General features: G+C 29.6%; 2 protein-coding genes across 2 annotated transcripts in view; one reads left to right on the forward strand and one right to left on the reverse strand.

Annotated features, from left to right (window-relative positions):
- Positions 1 to 1,275: 1,275 nt before the first annotated feature.
- LOC127281035 (transmembrane protein 120 homolog) lies at positions 1,276 to 15,801 on the reverse strand. The gene is made up of 6 exons (XM_051304518.1): positions 15,356 to 15,801; positions 4,948 to 5,066; positions 4,705 to 4,863; positions 4,338 to 4,430; positions 4,016 to 4,233; positions 1,276 to 2,303 (listed from the first exon to the last, which is right to left on the reverse strand). The coding sequence occupies exons 1-6, from the start codon at positions 15,422 to 15,424 to the stop codon at positions 1,891 to 1,893; spliced, it is 1,071 nt and encodes a 356-aa protein (XP_051160475.1). The 5' UTR covers positions 15,425 to 15,801; the 3' UTR covers positions 1,276 to 1,890.
- A 4,106-nt stretch (positions 15,802 to 19,907) lies between these two features.
- Positions 19,908 to 22,244, forward strand: part of LOC127281037 (clustered mitochondria protein homolog) — a 154,770-nt gene continuing 152,433 nt past the window's right edge. Inside the window, exon 1 of the mRNA XM_051304520.1 lies at positions 19,908 to 20,430. Coding sequence (XP_051160477.1) covers positions 20,334 to 20,430 — 97 coding nt within the window. The 5' untranslated portion in view covers positions 19,908 to 20,333. The remainder of the gene's footprint in view (positions 20,431 to 22,244) is intronic.

A 22,244-nucleotide genomic window follows, 5' to 3' on the forward strand; every position in this document is an offset into this window, starting at 1 on the left:
TAAATTTGTTAGAATTTTCATTTGATATAACTATTTAAGTTAGCTTAAATAGGTATTTCCACGAATTAAAATTATTTTGGCCAACTTTGAATGATGTTTTTTTGATTGGAATTTTAATTAATTAATTATTTTCTACAAAAAATAGATTAAAAAATAAATAAGTTTAATAATAAAACTATTTGGTTAATTAATTGTACAATATTTTAATTACTTTTGCTCGAGTTTTAAGGAAAGCACCACCCTCAATTTTGACCCACTTAAATTTAAGTTAAGTGGGTAAAAAACTCGTTATGGGGGTCATCCCGTGTGACGGACGTTTTTTTAGTGTTTTTAGGGAATTTTTTTTAAAGAACAATGAAAACTTAGAACTTCAAACTTTTTACCATATTTTAATCTGTGATGCTGTGGTTATCGCCGGAACTAGAATTATCTGAAAATATTGAAAAATGAATTTTTTGCACTGTTCTGAAATTGTTTTTCAAAAAATCATGATTTTTTGTGACTATTTTGTCGTATAAAAAAGAAACGACTTTAACTTTTTCAATAATCCTAGTTCCGGCGATGGCCACAGCATTACAGATTAAAATGCCTTTTGATTTTTTGATTTTAGTTCAGACAATCAGCCGGAATCGTGTACGCCGTTTTAAAATAATGAGTTTATTTTTTTTCTTGTTTGGTCATAAAAACATATAAAGTAGTCAATAAAATAAAAATTTTATTTTTCACCATTTTAAAATTGTTATTTTTTGAAAAAATTAAAATTTTTGAAAATCCATGCAAGAGATTCTTAAGAAATAATAACGTGTCTTAATTTCGCACAACAGAGCTACGAAAAATTCAAGAATGAGAGTAGGTCGGCGGTTAGGATATTAAATTGCATCAAAAAATCCAAATAATATTTAAAAATAAGTTTTTTTAAAAAAATGTAAAATTAAAAGACCAAGAGCAAATTTTACGACTTTATAGAAAATATTTTTTTTGCCTTAAAATTCTGGAACGGCAGAATTTAATCGCTTCTTATCCCCAGAAAAATAGCTCTTAAATCTAACTCTAAATGGCCAACATAATCATATCCAATGTACTTACTATTTACATTCCACTTATACATTTGGAAATATAACAAGTGTTCTGTGGGACCTCGTGTCTCATGGGTCTCTAGTCTCCCTTATTGCATTTAATTATTAATTTAATAATTTAAATGAATCCATAAAATTTTATTAAATCTGTTGCTGGTCACGCAGGGTAAATGCAATGATTTTTAATCAATAAATTCAGTCACATGTAATGCTTTATTTATTTTTGTCAAAACGTATTCGTTTAACAATGTCAACTTTTGTAAAAATAAACTTTTCGAAAATAAAAAAAACACGCATATCTTTATTTTCTTTAAAGAATATATATTCATCACTTCATGCAAATTAAGTTTATGCACTCCACATAAGTTTGATCTTAAAATTGAAATTCTTGATGAAAAAAACACAAATAATATTCTAAATTAATAAAACTAATACACTAAATGATATGTGTCAATATTAAACAAAACTCATATACAGAAGACAATAGGAGATCAAGACATCCAATAAAATGTGATGATTGTTGAATATAAAAATGACACTATAATTTTTTTTGAAAAATTTAAACCTATGAAAAACTTTAAATTTACTATTTAAAATATACGAGTGTGATGATTTCTGAGTGTTTTTATAAAAAGCAAGAAATTAAGAAGAAAAATTTAAATTATTTTCGATTTAGCTTTGGCGCGATCTTTGGATAATAAGAAAAAAAACCACTCATATATAGTTTGTACATTTTTCGGCTTTTATCACTACCAAAATATGTATTTTTTTTAAAGTATGTTACGTTGTTACAGTTTAAATTTTGTTTCATAATTTAGTCTCCTTTCTCTGAATGTGTTTCTTCATTTAAAACATTAACCTTCTTACGTTCTTGAACCTTCGAAGCAAAAACACTTTGTAAATGGTCTCTGAATTGATCCTGTAATTTTTGTGGAATCACCATAATTGTTGTTGTAGTATTTCCTAAAAACAATACAAGAAACATTAAACTAAGAACTGCAACGTGCCAAGTGGCTTCCGGATGCGAGGCCAGAGTATATAACGTGTAGGCATTGTAGAGTTGAAAGAAGTAGCCCACGAAAAGAAATGGTAGAAGGAACGAAAGTCCTCGCCACATCCACGAATGGAAGCCTTCTATCGTAATGTCCATGTTGTGTCTTTCACCCAATGCCTTTAATCGATAAAGAACTCCTCGTTGATAACGAAATTGAAGAAACTGAACTACACCTGTGGAAGAGCGGAAAATCATTGCTTCTGACTTGAACATAAGGGGGCACTCGCAGTTGTAACTTTCAAAAAATCGATTTTTTTTCTTGCATTTTCTTAGAGTATATGTAGTCACAAATATGTCTACAAAATTTTAAGATGATCCGGTGAAAATTCAATGAGATATACAGGCTGAAAGGGAGACGATTTGAATTGGGATTTTGGAAGCAGTTTTATCTGCTTCCAAAGAACTATTATATAGACCCGGAGTTGATGATTCTATCTGATTTCCAAAAAAAATTTCATCTTCATGAAAATGTAAGTTAAAACTTTAAACACATGTATTTAAAAATACATTTTTGAAGTCGGTGACCACCCTGACTTAAAAACTACTGAACCGATTGTCTTGAAATTTAACATACTTTTTAAATACACAATAATCTAGTCTTTAATAGAAGGATTAAATCCTTCAATTAAATACTAAATAATCTTTCAATAAATGTAAATCCATTTCAGTTTTTGATTTCAGACGAACCAGATTCCCATATTGTTGGTCACCGCAAACCATGTTTTTCGGAAAGACGTCACTTCGACAGGACATAACTTTGGAACTATATAATATTTTTAACTTTTTTTTAAAATTAAAGTTTAAATTATGTACTTTTAGATAATAAATCGATATTTTGAGAAGATTTAATGGTTTACGAGAAAAAATTCATGAAAAATGTCTATTTTTGGCGCTACAACTGCGAGTGCCCCCATAAACTCAAAATTTTTAAAAGATAATAGAAATGTTGTGATAAGAATACATTTTTAAAAACTCCCGTAAAATGGAGTAAAGTCGGCGATGTTTTTTGTTTTCTTAAAAAAATAAGAAAAACATAAAATACAACTTTAATACTTTTAATATATAAAGTTTCACTTCTATTCTTTAATATCATTACATAAAAAAATTTATTTATTTTTCAGAAAAATATTTATATGCCCTTTTATTGTCGCCGACTTTGCCCTGAAATGCGGGGTTAAGTCGTCAATCATTTAAAAAATAGTCATTGACAAACCAAGAATATTAGTTTAATTAAGTAAAGTTAATTTTTGAAAGTAGTGGATATGAAAAAGTCAAAATGAACATCTAATAACAATTAAATAAATATTTAATAGCATTTTGCATTGTATGAATGCCTAACCTCTAGTACATTGAGGTTAAAATTTATTTTTGATATAAGTATTTATATTTATTTATATAAGTATAAAGTAGAAAAGGAAAGTAATGTAATTTTGTTTAGTTTTTTACTGTGGACGACTTTTCCCCGAATTCAATAATATTTGTAAATGAATGTTTTTTAAAGTTGTTTATTTTACGACAATTTATCTTTTTGGTAAATCATTCCAGGGATGTTTCAAATACGGTGTTCAATCGGATTTGTCATAAAAAATTTTAATAGAGCTCTAAAATCATGTTTTCAAAACTATTTAGTAAAAAATGTAAAATGAATATTTGTATAAAACACATATTTGACTAAAATTATCCACTGAATATGAATGAAACAAATGTCGAAGTAATGTTTGACGTCCATACAAACCAAAGTAATCATAATTAAAGAATTTTTTTCTTAGAAAAGATAAAAAGAAATTTTTAAAATTAATTTGTAATAATCGCCGTCTTTATCCCATTTTACGGTACTCAACAATATTATTTGGCCTATTTTTACCATTTGTAAAGAAAAACTTACTAATATATACATTAAACCACATAAATTGACCCCGGAAAGAATACCAAGCTCCAGTATTAGGCCAAACTAAAAGGACGCCTGACACTACAGTTGATAAAAAATGATGAAAGCGCCACCACCCTTTGATCCTTGATCCATTAACTTTAAGTATACTCTCTCTTATTGTCAAAGTGCAGTAGTACCAGACTAGTAAAAACATGAAACTTAACTCCAAAGTCCTGAAATTGTTTTTCTCCTATTATTACGGTATAAACTTCACAATTATATTGGATGAGTATTCAAAAAGCATATGTACACGATATATACAAATATTATTAGATACCTTATACTAGTGAGGAGATTTATGACTGATAGAACAAAACCAATAACAGACAGTACAAGTTTAAATTTCTCGTATTCGTCTTTATATTTGAATCTGTAACGAAACATAATTATTATTCATTTTATCAATTTAATGGTCATCAATAGATAATAAATAACATGAGGGACAAAAATTGAATGCAATAATTATAATTCTCTTCATTCAAGTAGATTTCGTCTTCTAAAAAGAAATGTCAAATGAAATAATATTCTCATATTCAAAAATGAATCTCATTAATCGACATTCCGGTACTCAATTTTACTTATAAGTATTGAATGAACATGAAAAATAAATAAAGAATAAATTGAATTTTTAAAGTTAAACTTACTTATCGTTTTTGTTCAATATTGAAACATTTACGTTTCCTAAAATAATTTTCAGATAAGTACCATTTGGTTTTGGTAACGTTTGTTCCATGTCATGTAACTGTTGATCACGTTTCATCATGTCTTTATCCAAAACTTCTCGAGTTTCACTTGCCTGTAAACTTTTTTTTACTATTCATTAGGATAACAGTTTTCTTTAAAGATTTCTTATAAAGTTGATTAATAAATATTTTTATACAACGTACGCTTTAAGAGATTTTGAAATGACGCCCATTCGATATTTCTGGTGCGATATTCCTTTTAAACATTTCGATTGAAGTTCAACAACTTGTTCCAACTTTGAAAGATATTCCCTATTTAATGCCTGTAATAGAATATTTAAATTTCAGTCTTCATTGATTATATAACAGAATTATTTAATATCATTTTCTATGGAAGAATTTTTATTTAAACAAATATGTACTATACTAAATCATAATTTAACGAAAGCGTTTAAATTTTCATTTTTCTATTTAATCAAATTATTATTTAACAGAATTTGCTGTTGACAGAAAGTTGATTTAATCGAATTGTCATTTTACTGAAATTCCCATTGAACTCAATTTTATTCAACCAAATTTTTTAAAAATAGAAAAAGACAAAACTTTTAATTCCAACCCTTTCAATATAAATTTAGTTCTATTAAATCCATATAATTATGTTATTAAAAAAAATGTTGCCCAACTAAAACTCTTTGCAAATATCATTTTCAAACAATTCCAGTGCGGGTAAACGGCGGGAGTAACTATGAATATGAACGAAAATCATTTGAGACGCGAGTAAGCATTCCGGTAATTCCCCGCAACACATGAAGAGATTGAACAGGCATAGCAGAATGCCTTTCGGAATTGCAGTCAGTCCCATACCCGTCAAACCATCAGGTCCTGCGACGGTCCTAATTGACAGTTTATGTTGTTCAACCTCTTCAACGATGATAGGAGAGAAGAGCTCTACTAGCTTAACCTCAGGAATATACAACATTGGCTTAGAATTGGATGCTTGCGTAAAAACGCCCTTCGAGAAGGTCTCCTTTACCTCTCTGGGAGGCTGAGTGGAATTTGCGATGCTATTAACAAAGGAGTCAATGCATTTCTTCCTATTCTTAGCCCACATAACCTGAGTTGCAACATACTCGCAACGACGTTGTTCTCTTCGAGATAGTGTTCGCTTCCTGGAAAGTGACATTCCTCTTACAGGTGCCCGAGCAGCTAACAGAATGGATAAGAGGTAAAGAGCAACTCTACCCAATGTTACAAACATGCGGGTTTTCTCTTCGGTCCATCACTTATACTCCACAGGAGCAAGACTCTCGGCGTTAGTTGGAGTAAAATTTAAATTGATTTAAAAAATTTTCAAGGTAAATAGAAATTTAAGAAGAATTTAATTTTTTTAAGACACTTTGATTTTTAACCCATGAACATTAGGGTGTCCCCCCCCGTTCGGTTCCAATATAAAAAAAAAAATTTCTGCCAAATCCCAGACCAATTGATTAACCTGTGCCACTAATGAATCGCAATTTCCCACTGGAAGTACACGGGAAAAGAGCACTTTATCAAAAAATATTCAGAACTTTTTCAATTATTGAGTTAAAAATGTTTACCTACTCTTTAAGTTGGTATATTTAACAAAATTAAATATTCAAAAATCTCAAAATGGCGGATAATTAAATATAGGTTTTAAAAAAGGATTGCAATGTAACGAATTATTTATCACATAAATATTTAAAATAATTCAACAAATCTTCATAATTGGGGATTTTTTAATTTCTAGTCAAGAATTGTATTTCAAAATTTAAGTTTTCAAAAATCTATATTCAACATGTCAGACAAAAAATGTTACCTATCCACATTTTTGAAACAAACGTCCTGGATCATCGTGATGAAGGTTTGTTTCAAAAATGTGGAAAGGCAAAATTTCTTTTCCCCAATATTGAATCAAAAAATTTGAAATCCGATTCTTGACTAGACTCAAAAACCCCAAGTATGAAGATTTCTTGAATTATTTTGAATATTTGAGCAATTCCATGTGAGATTGAGGGGTCTATCCTCCGATTCCATCTGTACTACGTTTATGGGTAGAGGTTACGGGTCTAATTGAGGGGGGAAACTTGTGTGAATGCACGATTTTTCAGGAATTTAAAAAAAACTGGTAAAGTTTATTGAATTAAAGTAAAGCATACCTTAAAGTACACAATATAAGCTTTATAAAAAAAAATTTTTTTTTTATATATTAAAAAATGGCGGTGTTACAGGCGTTTGAAGTTGCATGTTTGATTTTGTGCCGTGCAGCCTACAGGTCACAAATATCAACTAAAATCAAAAATTTTACCGTTAAAATACGCAAATACGCTTTGCATGACGATGAGAAAACTAAAAAATTTTTTTTTTTTTGAAAATTTGGGACCATTTGGAAAAAAATAATTTTTTTTATAAACAATGTTCAAAAACAATTGTTAAAAAATTTTTTTTAAAAAAAGGAGCTCGTCATGCAATAGCCAGTAAGATAAAGAAGATTTATGGTAAGTTTGATTAAAATCGGTTAAAAATTAGCTGAGCTACATTGCACGGCGCGCGAAAAAACACGTTTCGAGAAAAACGCGTTTAAAGTTTTCGATACATAAAAGTAGTGTTTTAACTATTGTTTTGAAGACTTATGGTTGCTTATGGCTTATGGCTTATGGTGCTTGCTAATGACAATTAATAAAATTATATTGCTTAGAAACCGAAAGAGTAGAGAGAACTCGTGCACATCGTTAACTGCATTTGATAGCATGTGAAGTGCTAAACTTATGTTTACTATAGAAATTCATACATCTAATTATAGATTAGTAATGTAGGATCATATTCTACAGATAATAAACTAATTTTTAAAGCAAAAAAAAATTATAAACATTTTTTTTGCAACACTAACCTCTAAAGTTAAATTTTACACACCGAAAGTGTGTGTAAAGAAGCTCTTTTTAAAGTGATTCACTTTACACAAAATTAAAAAAAGAACTACTTTTAAATTTATATACTGCTGCTTAATGATATTTGTCCTGATCTTCGATTGATTTATTTAATTCTATACAATCGAAATTTTTCTAATAGAGTTGGAATTCTTCATAACAGACACCCGTTTCATAATCAAAAAAATAAAATCCGGTTTTCATATCATTCAACTTTAAATGCTGTTATTTCGAAACTTTATTTTTGAAGTTGGTAGTCACGATTTCTCAAAAACTAATTCATCGATTTTTTATGAGACTGAAGTTACCAACGTTGATTCGAAGAAAATTTTCTTTTATTTTAAACAACATAACAATATCTCTAACGATGCCAAACATTATTTTACCATTTTCTACACCCCAAAAACATTATTCAGCCCAAAGGAAGTAAAAAAAACAGTGACTCATTAAAAAAATATGCATTACATATTATACGGGAGGTCAGTGATACCCAACCTAAAAGTGTTAAACAATTATAATTTTTTAAATTTCGAGCTCTAAAATTAATTAATTAATTTTAGGATGGGAATTACTGTTCTCCTTGAGTCGAATGGGGTAATTTTGTTTTTGGGGGTGTAGTATGGACCAAAATAAACAATTTTCATTAATAAAAACGTGCTTCCAGGTTTTCGAGTTTGTAACAAAGTGTAAGTTGCTTATAATGTGTAATACATATTTTTTTATTGAGAGTCAATTTTTTTTTCTTCCAGTGGGCTGAATAATATATTAAACTTTGAAATATTTTAGTCTTTTATTTTTGAAATAGCATAACTTTTTATCAATGTTAGCTATTAATCTCAATTTTTTTAAATGTTCGTAGAAAGCCAAACTTTTTAATAAAAATTTTTTCACCAAAAATTAATTTAAGGGGTTTCCTAAATTTTTTTGGTCAAAAAATTCGAATTTTTTTTTTTTCATGTTTTGATAGGAAAGTATGTTAAGAATGTGAGGTTAAATCATTAGATCGTAATTCGCTCATAATCTTAAGTTATTTAACAAAATACATATATATATATGCGTCTACAGATCGTATAATTAACCCTTTCGTGCCCACGATAAACCGAGCTAATGGATTTGCTTGAAATTCGTTACTCGGGGGTTATTGGGGTCTCTGATTACGAATTTAATGTAAGATTTTAAAAATTCAAAATGGCGGATCCAATATGGCTGACAAGTTTTTTAAAAAGTGTTTAGATTGGCTCGAAATGTCCTACTCGGGGGTTTATGGGGTCGCTGATTACGAATCCGGTGTCCATTTTTTAAATTTCAAAATGGCGGATCCAATATGGCGGACGAGTTTTTTAAAAAATGCTTGGATTTGCTTGAAATTTATTACTTGGGGGTTTCTGAGGTCGATGATTACAAATCTGAAGTCATATTTTAAAAATTCAAAATGGCCGATCCAAGATGGCGGACAAATTTAAAAAATGCTTGGATTGGCTCAAAATTCTTACTTAAAGGGTTTATGGGGTCGCTGATTACGAATATGATGACAGAATTCGAAAATTCAAATATAAAAAAGGTTTTTTGGTTTGCTGATAATAAACCCGACATGGTCATGGACCCAGTACGGACAATTCATCATATTCATATCATTTCATCATTTTCGAGCAAATCCGATTAGTTTTAAATTTTTCGTCCGACATATTGGATCCGCCATTTTGAATTTTTAAATTCTGACATCATATTCGTAATCAGCGACCTCAAAAACTCCCGAGTACCAAGTTTCGAGTAAATGCAATTGATTTTTTACTTTAATGTCCGCCATATTGGATCCGCCATTTTGAATTTTTAAAATCTGACATCATATTTGTAATCAGCGACCCCAAAAACCCCTGAGTAAGAATTTTCAAGCTGATTTAGTTACTTCTGCTTGACTCATTATAACCTTTTGATATCAAAACTGTAAACGCTTTTTTCTCAAAACACTATATTTAAAAATGGTAACCAGTAGAACTCAAAAACCGTTTGACCGATTTCAAAAATTCAAGTTGCATTCGATTCAGTGGAAGTTTTTGCAGGTCCTAAACCTCTAATATATTTAAAATATTCAATAATCAGGTTTTTGTGAGTGATTGATTGTTAAAAAAATGGTGTTTTTTCAGTTTCTAGGGTTCCAAAGCTTGCCATTTTCTTAATTTTTGATTTTTTTTAATATCTCGAGGTTTAGGACCTGTATTATGTCTTTAACTTTAAAATCGTGTTTGATTTTTTTATTTTAGATGATTCTGCGATGAGCTACAGTGGTTACCGTAAAGGACCTTGATTTTGACCAGTGTACATAGCGACCTCTGTAGAAGGAGCACAATAATATTTTTTAAGATTGCAATTTTTTTTTAAATAGTTCTTGACGTATATAGTAACATGTAAAAACTTTTGATCAATTATATTTTAAAACTTATGAGTACACAATCTTTTAAAAACCTTCTATTTTAGGGGAAAAAATTTAGGAAACCCCTTAAAGTTTTGTTGATATTTAACAAAAAAACTTTTTTTTTGATTTTTAAAAAAATTCCATTTTTTTTACTTCATATTTTTTTTGGTGATAGTGTATACTTGTAGTGTATACTTAGTGTATACCTCTAGACCCTCTGTAAGATTCAGAATGGGATCTGCATAACATTTTGAGAAATAAATAAAAATGTACATCGAGATGCGTCATTTTTGCAGTATCGATAGCAGTATATATGATGTATTCCACGCCAAAGTGTAAATCCATCTGCAATTGCATCTTCATTTTTTTAGCAAGCCGTTTTCGAGTTATGGAATTTTGAAAATTGGAGAATTTTCATATCTTTAATTTTTGAATGCACATAACTTCCTTAAAAAGGCATCAATTTTAAAAGTCTTTTTTTTATAAAATGTGTGTTTTTAAATGTACTTTTCAAAAAAAAATCTGAAAGTTTTTTTAAACAATATCAGCACAAAATAGGTTGAAATGTCTCACCTAGGTGCAGATTGTGTGACGCCTTTGTAGACCAAGATAGGATTCGCGACCTCTCGGTAGAAGAGTTACTGGACTTTTGGAATAAGATAGGACTCTAAAGAGGGAGACTAGGTTCGAGCTTGCCGGGGTTAGGTGCAATGGGTCTTACGTCTTAAGTACCAACACTCGTACTGGGAGACTTAGGTATAAGCTTGTTTTGGATTCACAGGTGGCTGGAAGGAAAAAAAAGTTTACCTACGATGCCCCTGCTGCTCAATGGTATCAGGTTATTCCATAGCATCCCCTGAGTCGAGAAAAACTTGACCCAAAATCATAGCTGTTCATTTGCGAGAGTATTGCCCCTTTTTAGGGGTGATTCGGTAAATTATTAAAGAAAATTTTTTTAAATGGTTAAAAATGTTTGTAAATTATTTTGACAACTTTTATATAATTCTTACAAATGTTTTTGGTTTTATAGAGCTTCAATTTACATGCATAAAAGGTAAAAAAAAATTTTCTGAAACTTGCATTTTTGAACATTTGGATTTCATAGAAATAACAATTGCAAATAACAAATTTTTAGTGTATTTATCTGTGTAGAAATATATTTCATTTTGTCAATTGTTTTTTTGCATCATTTATTTATAACCTAGTTTGTATTTTTTTAACCCGGCGAGTATGTGGCGCGAAACTGTTACACCGACTATGTGGTGGGCATGACATGCCCTGACTGTAAAATTGCTATTAGAAGTTAGATTTTACTATATTAAGTTAATTTTTGGTATTATATTATAAAAAGGTATCTAATAAATACACTACGATAACTCCAGCTACTCGAAGTGCCAAAACGCCAGAATGAAAATTATAGGAATTAGTATATTTCAAGTAAATATGGGGCATATGATGCCCAACCACATACTCGCTGGGTTAATTTATTTTATATAATTTTATATTATAATTTTAATTAATTTTATTATTTGAGTTAATAATACATCTTATATTATTAATATATATTTTTATTTTTTATAATCATTTTTAACCATTTGAAAAAATCTTTTTTAATAATTTACCGAATCACCCCTAAAAAGGGGCAATACTCTCGCAAATGAACAGCTATGATTTTTGGTCAAGTTTTTCTCGACTCAGGTGATGCTATGGAATCACCTGATACCATTGAGCAGCAGGGGCATCGTAGGTAAACTTTTTTTTCCTTCCAGCCACCTGTGGATTAGAAGGAAATTATGAGCATTCAAAAATTAAAAGATATAAAAATTCTCCAATTTTCAAAATTCCATAACTCGAAAACGGCTTGCTAAAAAAAATTTGAAAAAGTTCATGGAAGCAAGTCTCAATTAGTACTAAAAGAAAAAAAATTCTCAAAAAAATCGGAGATGCAATTGCAGATGGACTTACACTTTGGCGTGGAATACATACATCATATACAAGATAAAGTTTTAGACTTTCATTTATTTTAGTTATCAGTTACAATTATTTTATTTATCAAAAATAAATAAATTAAATTATATAATAAATAATAGGTATAATATATCATACAATAAATAAATTAATTAAATATAAATAGTTGTTTTTAATTCCTATTTTTGCATTAGTATCTCCATGTAGCAGTTCGGGTATTTTTAGTAGTAAAATCCATTTAAAGTTAGACAATTAATTTACAAAATCTACTGAAGTAGATTTAATGCCTGCTTTGCTTGGACACTGAATAAAATGTTTGTAATATTTATCCTAATAGTAAAAATCAGTGTAAGTAGTAAAAATTAGTTTCTGGCAGAGATAATTATAATAATAATAATAATTTTTATTTGGGCAAAATATTTTAATATTCGTGTGTTTTTAGAGTCAGTACTGAAAGACAGTTTAAGTCAGATGATAAATTTGAAAAATTCTTCTAATCGTCAATAGTTAGAGACAATTTTAATCAAGCCGTACGTTTTATATAATTTGCAACCAAAAGTATTTTGCAATAATTACAATAAAAATGAATAACGAAGCTGAAAAACAGTAAGAATGAAATTATCTTTTGCGATTAAAATATAACACAATTTACATAAGATCAAAAACTGTGAAAGAGTTTATGCAAAATTTATGAAAACAATTCACAAAGGTAGTAAAGTTATCATTTATTGCACGATCTCGAAATGAAGAGATAACTGTATAACATTGAACAAAGATGAGCTGCGATAAATTTTACATTTTTATTTTTTTCTCAAAAAGTTATGCAGATCCCATTCTGAAACTTACAGAGGGTCTAGAGGTAAGTATTCACTATCACCAAAAAAATATGAAGTAAAAAAAATGTAATTTTTTTAAAAATCAAAAAAAAAGTTTTTTTGTTAAATATCAACAAAACTTTAAATTAATTTTTGGTGAAAAAATTTTTATTAAAAAGTTTGGCTTTCTATGAACATTTAAAAAAAATTGAGCATAATAGCTTTCATTGATAAAAAATTATGATATTTCAAAAATAGAAGGCTAAAAAATTTCAAAGTTCAATATCTCCTACGTTTATTAAAATTTTTCAAAAAATGCTTTACGATTAAAAGAATCAATTCCTGCAGTTTCATCTAAATTCCTTACCTGAAAGAAATTTCCATGATCACTTACCATGGAATTGCTCTATTGTTATGTTGTTTGAAATAAAAAAAAAATTTCGAATCAACGTTGGTAACCGCAGTCTCATGATTTTTCTGAAATTTGGCATACCTCTTCTAGATAATATTGACTAGTGATTGAACGAAGGATTTTTTTTCTGTTGATTACAAACAATTTTACATGGTCTAAATAGTCCCAAAAATCGTAATTTGTGACCAAAAACTCTGTCAAAAATTCATATTTCAAATGTTTTAATAACCCTTTGTTCAATCACGAGCTATACTCATCTAGTAATAGAAAATAATTGGTTTTTTATTTTTGTTGAAGCAGTCATTAGATATCGTGAGACCGCAAAATCAATTATTTTGGAAAGGGTCATAAAGGACCTGTTGTTTAATTTGTAATATTTATTTACGAAAATCTTATAACTTACTTATTTTATAATGTAAATTAAGGTAACTAAGTGCTCAAATGAAATAATTTATTTATTACATGAAAAAAAATTATGAAAAGACATACAGTTTTCGGCATTTTTGACCCATGTAACCCCTTAATCAATCGGGGTGGGATTTGGTAGAAATTTTTTTTTTATATTGGAACCGAACTGAGTGGTGGCCCAAATAAAATTCGAAAGTAGGCTTTTTTACTGATACCCTAACGAACATGTTAGGTACCTCATAATTTAAGTTAACAACATTTTTCCAAAACCTTCTTCTTAAATTGACCGATATTTCCCTGACTTGTGGCAACTCTGTCTATTTCCAAGGTTTTAAAGTCAACCAGTCACCAGTAAATTTCGATTACACAAATGTTAAACAATGTTTTAAATTCTAGTATTTTTCAGGATAAGAATAGAAATAAGTTAATTTCTTCCATAACATCAAAACAAATTACGCACTTTTAAAAATTGTTTTCTAGTAAGAATAACGTTAATATGTTTGTTAATGATTAAAGATTATTACCGATAATTATTTGGTTTAAGCCTAAGTTGAAAATAAAAAATCGAACAAGTGCGAGTTACACTTGCATTAAAACCGAGGGTTCCGTACCCTTAAACCTAAAATTTGAGGGGGTTAAAGTGTGAAGACCGATGTAAAAATTTCAATTTTGCTTAATTTTTCCTGTAATGTGAGCATGAAAACACATAGATAGAGACGTAGACCGAAAATTATCAGTTTTTCCTTGAGAACGCTATGATTATCAACTCCAATCATGCTCACTATATTTTTTTTGTAATCTACACGTAAAAATACATAAAAATTTATAAATTTGAATCCCTTAAGATAAAATTTTCTTCTTTTTTTATTCGAAAAATCCATGATTTTTTCTAAAAATATGAGTTTTCCTTAAAAACAATATGATCATCAACTCCATTCGTGCTCGCTATATTTTTCCTGTAATCTACACGCAAAAATACGCATTTATACCAAATATGAACTGTCTTGGTTAAATAGTGTGTGCGCTAGGAGGATTAAACGCTTTTTTTCATGTTCATGTTCGCTATATTTTTCCTGTGATTTTGACTTAAAAATACATAAGTGTGCCAAATTTGAGCTCTCTATGTGAAAAGATGTGGCCACCAGGGAGGGGGTACGTAGTCATTTTTAGGGATTTTTCGTCAAAATTCATGGTTTTTCCTTGACAACGCTATGATAATGACGTTTTCAGTTTTTTCAAATTTAATTTTGGCAAAAAAGTAGTTGTTAACTCCTCGAATGTTTAAAAAGTTTTGTTATTGATGAGTTGAGAGTCCTACTTTTTTTAAATGAATAATGCATATTAAGTAAAGAGAGGTCACAGGTACATTGAATTAAATTAAAATTTCATTTATTCTAAGGAGTATTATTTCTTAAATTCAATCAAATTAGATTTCTGCATAAATTTTCTGAAACCATTACGTTATAGCTACTGTAATTACTGGATATTATTGAATTGACATTTGATTCAATTTTTATGAATCTTAAATTTGATTTTTTTGAATTAATAAAATCCCTTTAATTTTAAGTGTAAAATATAATGTAATTTTAAAAATTAAAAGAATTCATAATTGCTGTTTACCGTAGTACGAGAGCCTGCACTTAAGACTCACCTCAAGTTCCTTGTAATCTCGCGTCAAATCATTCCAATCGTTTAAACAAGATTCAACATCAGCGTCCATTCTATTTTTCTAATCCGACACTCTTGTTTTTATGGAATTCCTTCAAAATTTACAGCTCTAACACGCAACGTGTCACTTGCTTAGATTTATTGACAATTAATAGGCCGATTATGAAGGTTGAAATAATTTTTTAATTATTTTCAGAAAGTCATTTTAAGTCGTATCGTAAAAAGAAATAAGTCACGTATTGAGACTTACATTTAATCGATAATATAATGAAAAAATGCAATGCATTTTTTGCAGTACAGTATATCCTTAAAACGGAGCTGACAACAGATGCCAAATACTTTTTCTTGTTTATGAATGACCACAGGTGGGAATGCGTGCAGTTGAGTCACAGTCACTGAACTCTATGGTTGGTTTCTATTGTCCCCACTCATACGGAAGCGCCTACGAGTCACCAGCGAACTATCTTGTTCGCGTCACATTTTTAAGGTGCTTATATACCTCAAATTTCGATCAGATGAACATTATTTCTGGACCGTGAAAATGCGTGAAAAGTCATTTTCACGGCGGGTATTTTAGAATTGTTTTATACAAAAAAGGTTTTTTTAAGAAATATAATATTAAATAATTGTTTTAATATGTAAGAACACTTTAAAATAGTGATAGAAAGATGATTTGATTACAAAATTTAGCAAATTTTGCTTTAAAACGTTTTCTGCTACAAGAAAGTATAAAATGACGATGTTTGTGAAATGGTTTGTACAGTGTACATGTTTACATGTTTCTTTCAGTTATTCGAAACAATTAGTTGAATTTAAATTTATTTGATAAACATTTCAACTCACCGATTTATTTTCAGCACTCATTATTTATTACAAGTTAAAAAGAACCGACATAACATAAACAAAACTCTGAGAAACACTCACAAGGAAGAAGCACTGTACAAACCATTTCACAAACATCGTCATTTTATACTTTCTTGTAGCAGAAAACGTTTTAAAGCAAAATTTGCTAAATTTTTTAATCAAATCATCTCTCTATCACAATTTTAAAGTGTTCTTAGATATTAAAACAATTATTTAATATTATATTTCTTAAAAAAACATTTTTTGTATAAAACAATTCAAAAATACCCGCCGTGAAAATGACTTTTCACGCATTTTCACGGTCCAGAAATAATATTCATCTGATCGAAATTTGAGGTATATAAGCACCTTTAGCTGTGAAACCGAGGAACGCGTTCGATGGTTTCGCTGTTTCCTTGTTTTTGAGTGACGATAAAACACACTATACGGTTCGATAGTTCGATGGTTCTCTGGTTTTACTTAGTTCTATCGTTATCGAAGTCTAAATTTTGTATTAAAAAAATAAATTTAAATTTAAAAACCGAAATATAATAATATATTTAAATTATATATTTGAGATATATCAGATATCTTATAATATGTGCCTAAAAAATTATTTTATTTAAAAATAATAGTACAAAATATTAATAGTATAGTACAAATATAAAATGCAAACAAATCAACTTACTTCAAAATAATATTTTGTACTATTATTTTTAAATAAAATAATTTTTTAGGCACACATTATAAGATATCTGATATATCTCAAATATATAATTTAAATATATTATTATATTTCGGTTTTTAAATTTAAATTTATTTTTTTAATACAAAATTTAGACTTCGATAACGATAGAACTAAGTAAAACCAGAGAACCATCGAACTATCGAACCGTGTAGTGTGTTTTATCGTCACTCAAAAACAAGGAAACAGCGAAACCATCGAACGCGTTCCTCGGTTTCACAGCTAAAAATGTGACGCGAACAAGATAGTTCGCTGGTGACTTGTAGGCGCTTCCGTACACTCACCATTAGTCACAATTCTCGTCAACTACCGCACACTGCTCTAGTAAATATTTAGTGACTTTATTACGGAAGCCTGTACGGCTCACGAGCGTCTCGGACGCAAGTGGCACGAAGTCCGTCCAACTTGTGGCAAGTTCGTTAGTTCGTGCCACTTGTGGAAAGTGGATTTTTTGAAGGGTCATTCACAAATATGACAATTCCGTTGGATTCTGTTGCCGTCTATTTCGTCAGTGCTTTTCATTTCAAGTATAATTTCATCCGGGCAAGTCCGTTTAATGTTTTTGAATAAAAATGAATTTGTTATTTTTTAATTGAAAATATATGTAAAAGATTACATTTCAGTGTAAACAAATGATATTGACATCTTTATTAATCTTAAATATTCATAAAAATATACTTCTGATTTTAAAAAATAAAATCCTCTTCATGTATTTTAAATTAAAAAATGACAACATAACCAAAAAATCTTATTTTTATTCTAAACTAAGAAAAATTAAAAAAACACCGCCACTTGCGTCCGAGACGCTCGTGAGCCGTACAGGCTTCCGTACTTTATTGATAAAATTAAAAGTTGACGAAAATTATGACAAATGAGTACGGACAATTGAAACCAACCCTATGGCCGTTTCCGAATTGGGATGTTTAGCGTACTTTTGATAAAGTGTATTAGGCTGTATCAGTTCATCGAGATATTTCGAGTTCAAGATATGACGTCAGAGGCCTGAAGGGACAACAAACAGACGACACAATGTTATTCTTATGGGGAAGAAAATTAGTTTCCACTTTCATCAATTTTATTCATACTTTAAACATGGAAAACGCTTGTTGACATATAATAAAATTAAAATGTGTGTTGATAATTAATTTTGTTATATATTTGATTCAATTGCATTTATAGATTCTCTGAATTCGTGATAAAATATAAATTTTGAGGTTAGGGGTGTTTGTTTACTAATCACATTTTACATTTTAACAACATCATTAAACAACATCCAGTATGCATGTTATTAAGGCTGCAGTCCCATGGCAGCGTTTTGCGTTGCGTTTTGTCACTAGACCCTGAGTGTAAACATAGCAAACATATATCTGCATCTCTTTTACACTCATGGTCTAGTGACAAAACGCAACGCAAAACGCTGCCATGGGACTGCAGCCTAAAGGCCTTTCTCCAATAGGATCCTAAACTCTTGCGTTGCGTATGCATTGCGTCGGTTGCTATTGGCAACCAATGCTAAAATCAACGCGTCAGTCACGCAACGCAAAAGTTTAGGTTCCTATTGGAGAAAGGCCTTGAAGGCCTTTTTCCAATAGGAACCTAAACTTTTGCGTTGCGTAACTGACGCGTTGATTTTAGCATTGGTTGCCAATAGCAACCGACGCAATGCATACGCAACGCAAGAGTTTAGGATCCTATTGGAGAAAGGCCTTAAAAAGATATAAAAATGTTTGCGTTGCGTGATTGACGCGTTGGTTCGCGAACAAAAAGTTTGGTTTATTATATTCCTCTTATCGCTTTGTTCCAAATTAAAATTTTTTAATCCACATGTTTCTCGACAGCTTTTAATAATTTTAATTATTTAATATTTATAATTAAAAAATTCAGTGTCTTAAAATCATAAACCAAATTTTTTGATCGTAATTGGTATCAATGCTTTGATGACGTCACTGCGCTTGCGAACCAACGCGTCAGTCACGTAACGTCATCATTTAGGAACCTATTGGATGCTGACTCTACATTGGCTGCGCAAACGTGTACGTGAACGTGAACGTGCTGACGTCACAATGTTATTCAAATGGGTGACGTCAGCACGTTCACGTTCACGTACACGTTTACGCAGCCAATGTAGAGTCAGCAGGAGAAAGGCCTTCACCGAACGGTCAATACGTCGAACAGACAAAATGTCGAATGGCAAATTGTCGAACGGACAAAATATCGAACAGACAAAATGTCGACAAGCCAATACGTCGAACGGACAAAATGTCGAAAAGCCAAAACGTCGGACAGCCAATACGTCAAATAGACAAAATGTCGAATATTTTTGTTGAAGTGAGTATAATTATACTTACTTCAACAAAAATATTCGACATTTTGTCCATTCAACGTATTGGCTGTTCGACGTCTTGGCTTTTCGACATTTTGTCTGTTCGGTTCGACATATTGACCGTTCGGTGAAATAAAGCGTCTCCATTCTGGGTGTTCTCGAGAGTTGCTGTAAGTATACTGTCAGTATGTTGTGATTGGCTGATCCATCAGCATTTTTGTTCTGATTGGGTAATTTTTTACTGTCAGTATACTGTCAGCAACTCCCGAAAACACCCTCTGTATGCTAAATATGAAACGAGCTTAAGTTGCCTCGTTGCGAGAGGTGGCGCGTAGAAGCTTCCGTAACTGGGGGGGCGACTTAAATGTATATAACTTTGAAAATTTCAGTTACATGACCACATGTTTAATTGAATAAAATAATATTAGTATCAACTTTAAATGAAATGTTATATAGAAATTACATTAAACACATTAATTTAAAAGTTTTTCGATATTTGTCAATTCAACAATTGTATTGAGCATTTAAATTTCCCTAGGAAATTTACCAGAAGCAGACAAGTGCTCACGAAATTTTATGTATTATTGACTCATCCTGATTTTTATATAAACCTTGGTAAAATGTTCTCTTTTTTTGGTCCAAATACATTTAAACACACATGTGCATGCACGTGCAGTCCAATTCTGCATTAAGTGCTACCGTTTTTTCTCAGCTCGGATCTTTTAGTACTTGGAATTGCTCGAGTGGTAAGAGAGATAGTGTCACGAAAATCGTAAACGGCGTAAAGGAGTTTTCTTTTTAAAAAAAGAGCAGACATTAACCAGAGCCGCGGATATTGGACTCAGTTATCTCCTCGTTAGTTCTATTGGTTGTTTGCACGTATGTACATGTTACTTTAAGTCGATCAAAAGTTTCACAACGTTTCTTGTTGAATCGTGAGATATTGAGAAGTGTGTGTAATTTACAAGTGAATCTTTCTTCAAATCAAGAATCGAATCATTGTCTCTGGCAGAAGAATCAATTCTGCAATCGCTGAAATCAGATAAAAGCATGACTCTGGGTTCTCAATTGGAAGCAGGAGAGCATGGAGAAAAAGGGACTCTTAAAATTCCCCTGACCAACGGAAAGAAGAATGAAGCAGAGACCGGTAGGAATTCTTTTTTCAAAAGTTTTTTTTACTATTTTTTCCATATCTTTAGAGAGGTTACTCCCATTTCTCTTGAACCTTTATTTTTTACGAGCTGATAGAATAATTTATAAATATAAACATTAACAATAGTTAATAGAGGCATAATCAAGTATCAACTTCGTTCTTTGACTTGAAAAGTCATTTTTCTCTACTTCTTTTGCTGTGAGTTTTGCGAAAAGTGAGCCGGCCACCCGGTGTTATGTAACGTGTATTGCTCCAATCTGAGGTCGGTCACGCGAGCCATAAGTTTTCCGCGCAATCTTGCATTGTCTCTCACTAACAACTTCTCACGCAGTCGCAGTGACCGAGTAGCAGAAAACTGTTGACCAATCGGCGTTCCCTATTGACTGGAAATTCTTTCAAATTCTATTTAGCAAAATATTCGATTGGCTGCTATCTTGTTTCCAAGTCTTCTGCTCTTACACCTAAATGAGCAGAAGACAATTTATCAGACAAATCATTTCAGTTTTATAAACAAATTTTTTCTTCATTTACAAACTGCAAAATTTATAATTATTGATAGAAAATATTTGTTGCTTCATTAAATTTTCACTATTCTTTAACAGTATTGCATGCTTGTAACGAACTCTGTAAAATTATTATGAAACAATTTTATTTTTTTAATATCATGGTATCATTTTATTATTTTTTATGAAATAAGTACAAACAAAATTTATGTTAAGAAATGTTATTAAGTAATGATGGTTCTTGTGAGAATAATTTTTTTTTCTTTACTATTGTACATTTTTGTCTTGAAAAAGTTAGTCATTAATATAAAATAGAAAAAAAATTGTTTTTGAATCTTTTATTTAAATTTTTTTTTCCTTCAAATATTGAGAATTATTCTAAATAAAAATTTCTTTGAAAGATTTGACTCAATTATTATCTTTTTATGTGTCTTAAGTTAATTGATAAAATGCAAATATGTTATTGTTTAAAAATAAATTAGCTATAAAATAACTAATTACCTAGCAGTAATTTTATAAAAGTATTAGATAACAAATGCATAATTTTCTGCCATTTTAGAGTCAAGCCTTTATTTTTTTTCTTTTGTTTATAAATAAACTAAACAGTATTAAATTATACTTATTAATGAGCCAAAAATTTTGGACGTTCAAATGAACAAAATTTATTTTGTAACTTCTTTAAGTACGAATTTTATTACAAAATATTGTTTTAAATATCTAAAAAGAAGTTATTAATTTAATATTTGTTTAATTTACTGTTTTATTTTACATTGACACTATAATTTTTAATAATTTATAGATTGAAAAAAATATTTTGTTCATTTGAACGTTCAAAACTTTTGGCTCATTACTTCTTAAACAATAAATGTCAATTCTGATGATTATTTTATAAACAATATTAACTAACAAATACATAAATTCATCAATTTTTTACGATAGCTATATATATATATATTTGATTATAATTTTTAAACACATTCTCCCTCTTTTTTGAAGCGCAAAAAAATCATGATTATTGTTTTTCAAGTGATAATAAATCGATAGTTAAATTTTTTAAATATTTTTTGTTTTGAGATATTAATTAATTAATTAACAAAAATTTATAAAAATGAAATATTTTATTCACAAATAAAGTTAGAATAATTTTAAAAACGCCTTTCCAATGATTATAGAAATTCGCATCCAACAAGACCAATATCAACTATTTCGGATAAACGGACGGTTTAATTTATAATTAATTATAAAAATTATTTTAATAATTAATTACATTTGAAGAAATGAAGATAAACTGTAAATTATTATTTT

The sequence above is a fragment of the Leptopilina boulardi genome, unplaced genomic scaffold (genome assembly GCF_019393585.1).
Source record: "Leptopilina boulardi isolate dan_hultmark-lab unplaced genomic scaffold, ZJU_Lbou_2.1 LbouV2_262, whole genome shotgun sequence".
In the NCBI taxonomy this organism is placed as follows: domain Eukaryota; kingdom Metazoa; phylum Arthropoda; class Insecta; order Hymenoptera; family Figitidae; genus Leptopilina; species Leptopilina boulardi.

Bases quoted from the DNA above. Each gene is read 5' to 3' on its own strand.
- LOC127281035 (XM_051304518.1), bottom strand. From the start codon at position 15,424: ATGGACGCTGATGTTGAATCTTGTTTAAACGATTGGAATGATTTGACG. The intron at 5,067-15,355 runs GTGAGTCTTAAG...ATTCTATTACAG, and splicing joins GAGATTACAAGGAACTTGAG to GCATTAAATAGGGAATATCT. The intron at 4,234-4,337 runs GTATCTAATAAT...AAACAATTTCAG, and splicing joins AATCTCCTCACTAGTATAAG to GACTTTGGAGTTAAGTTTCA.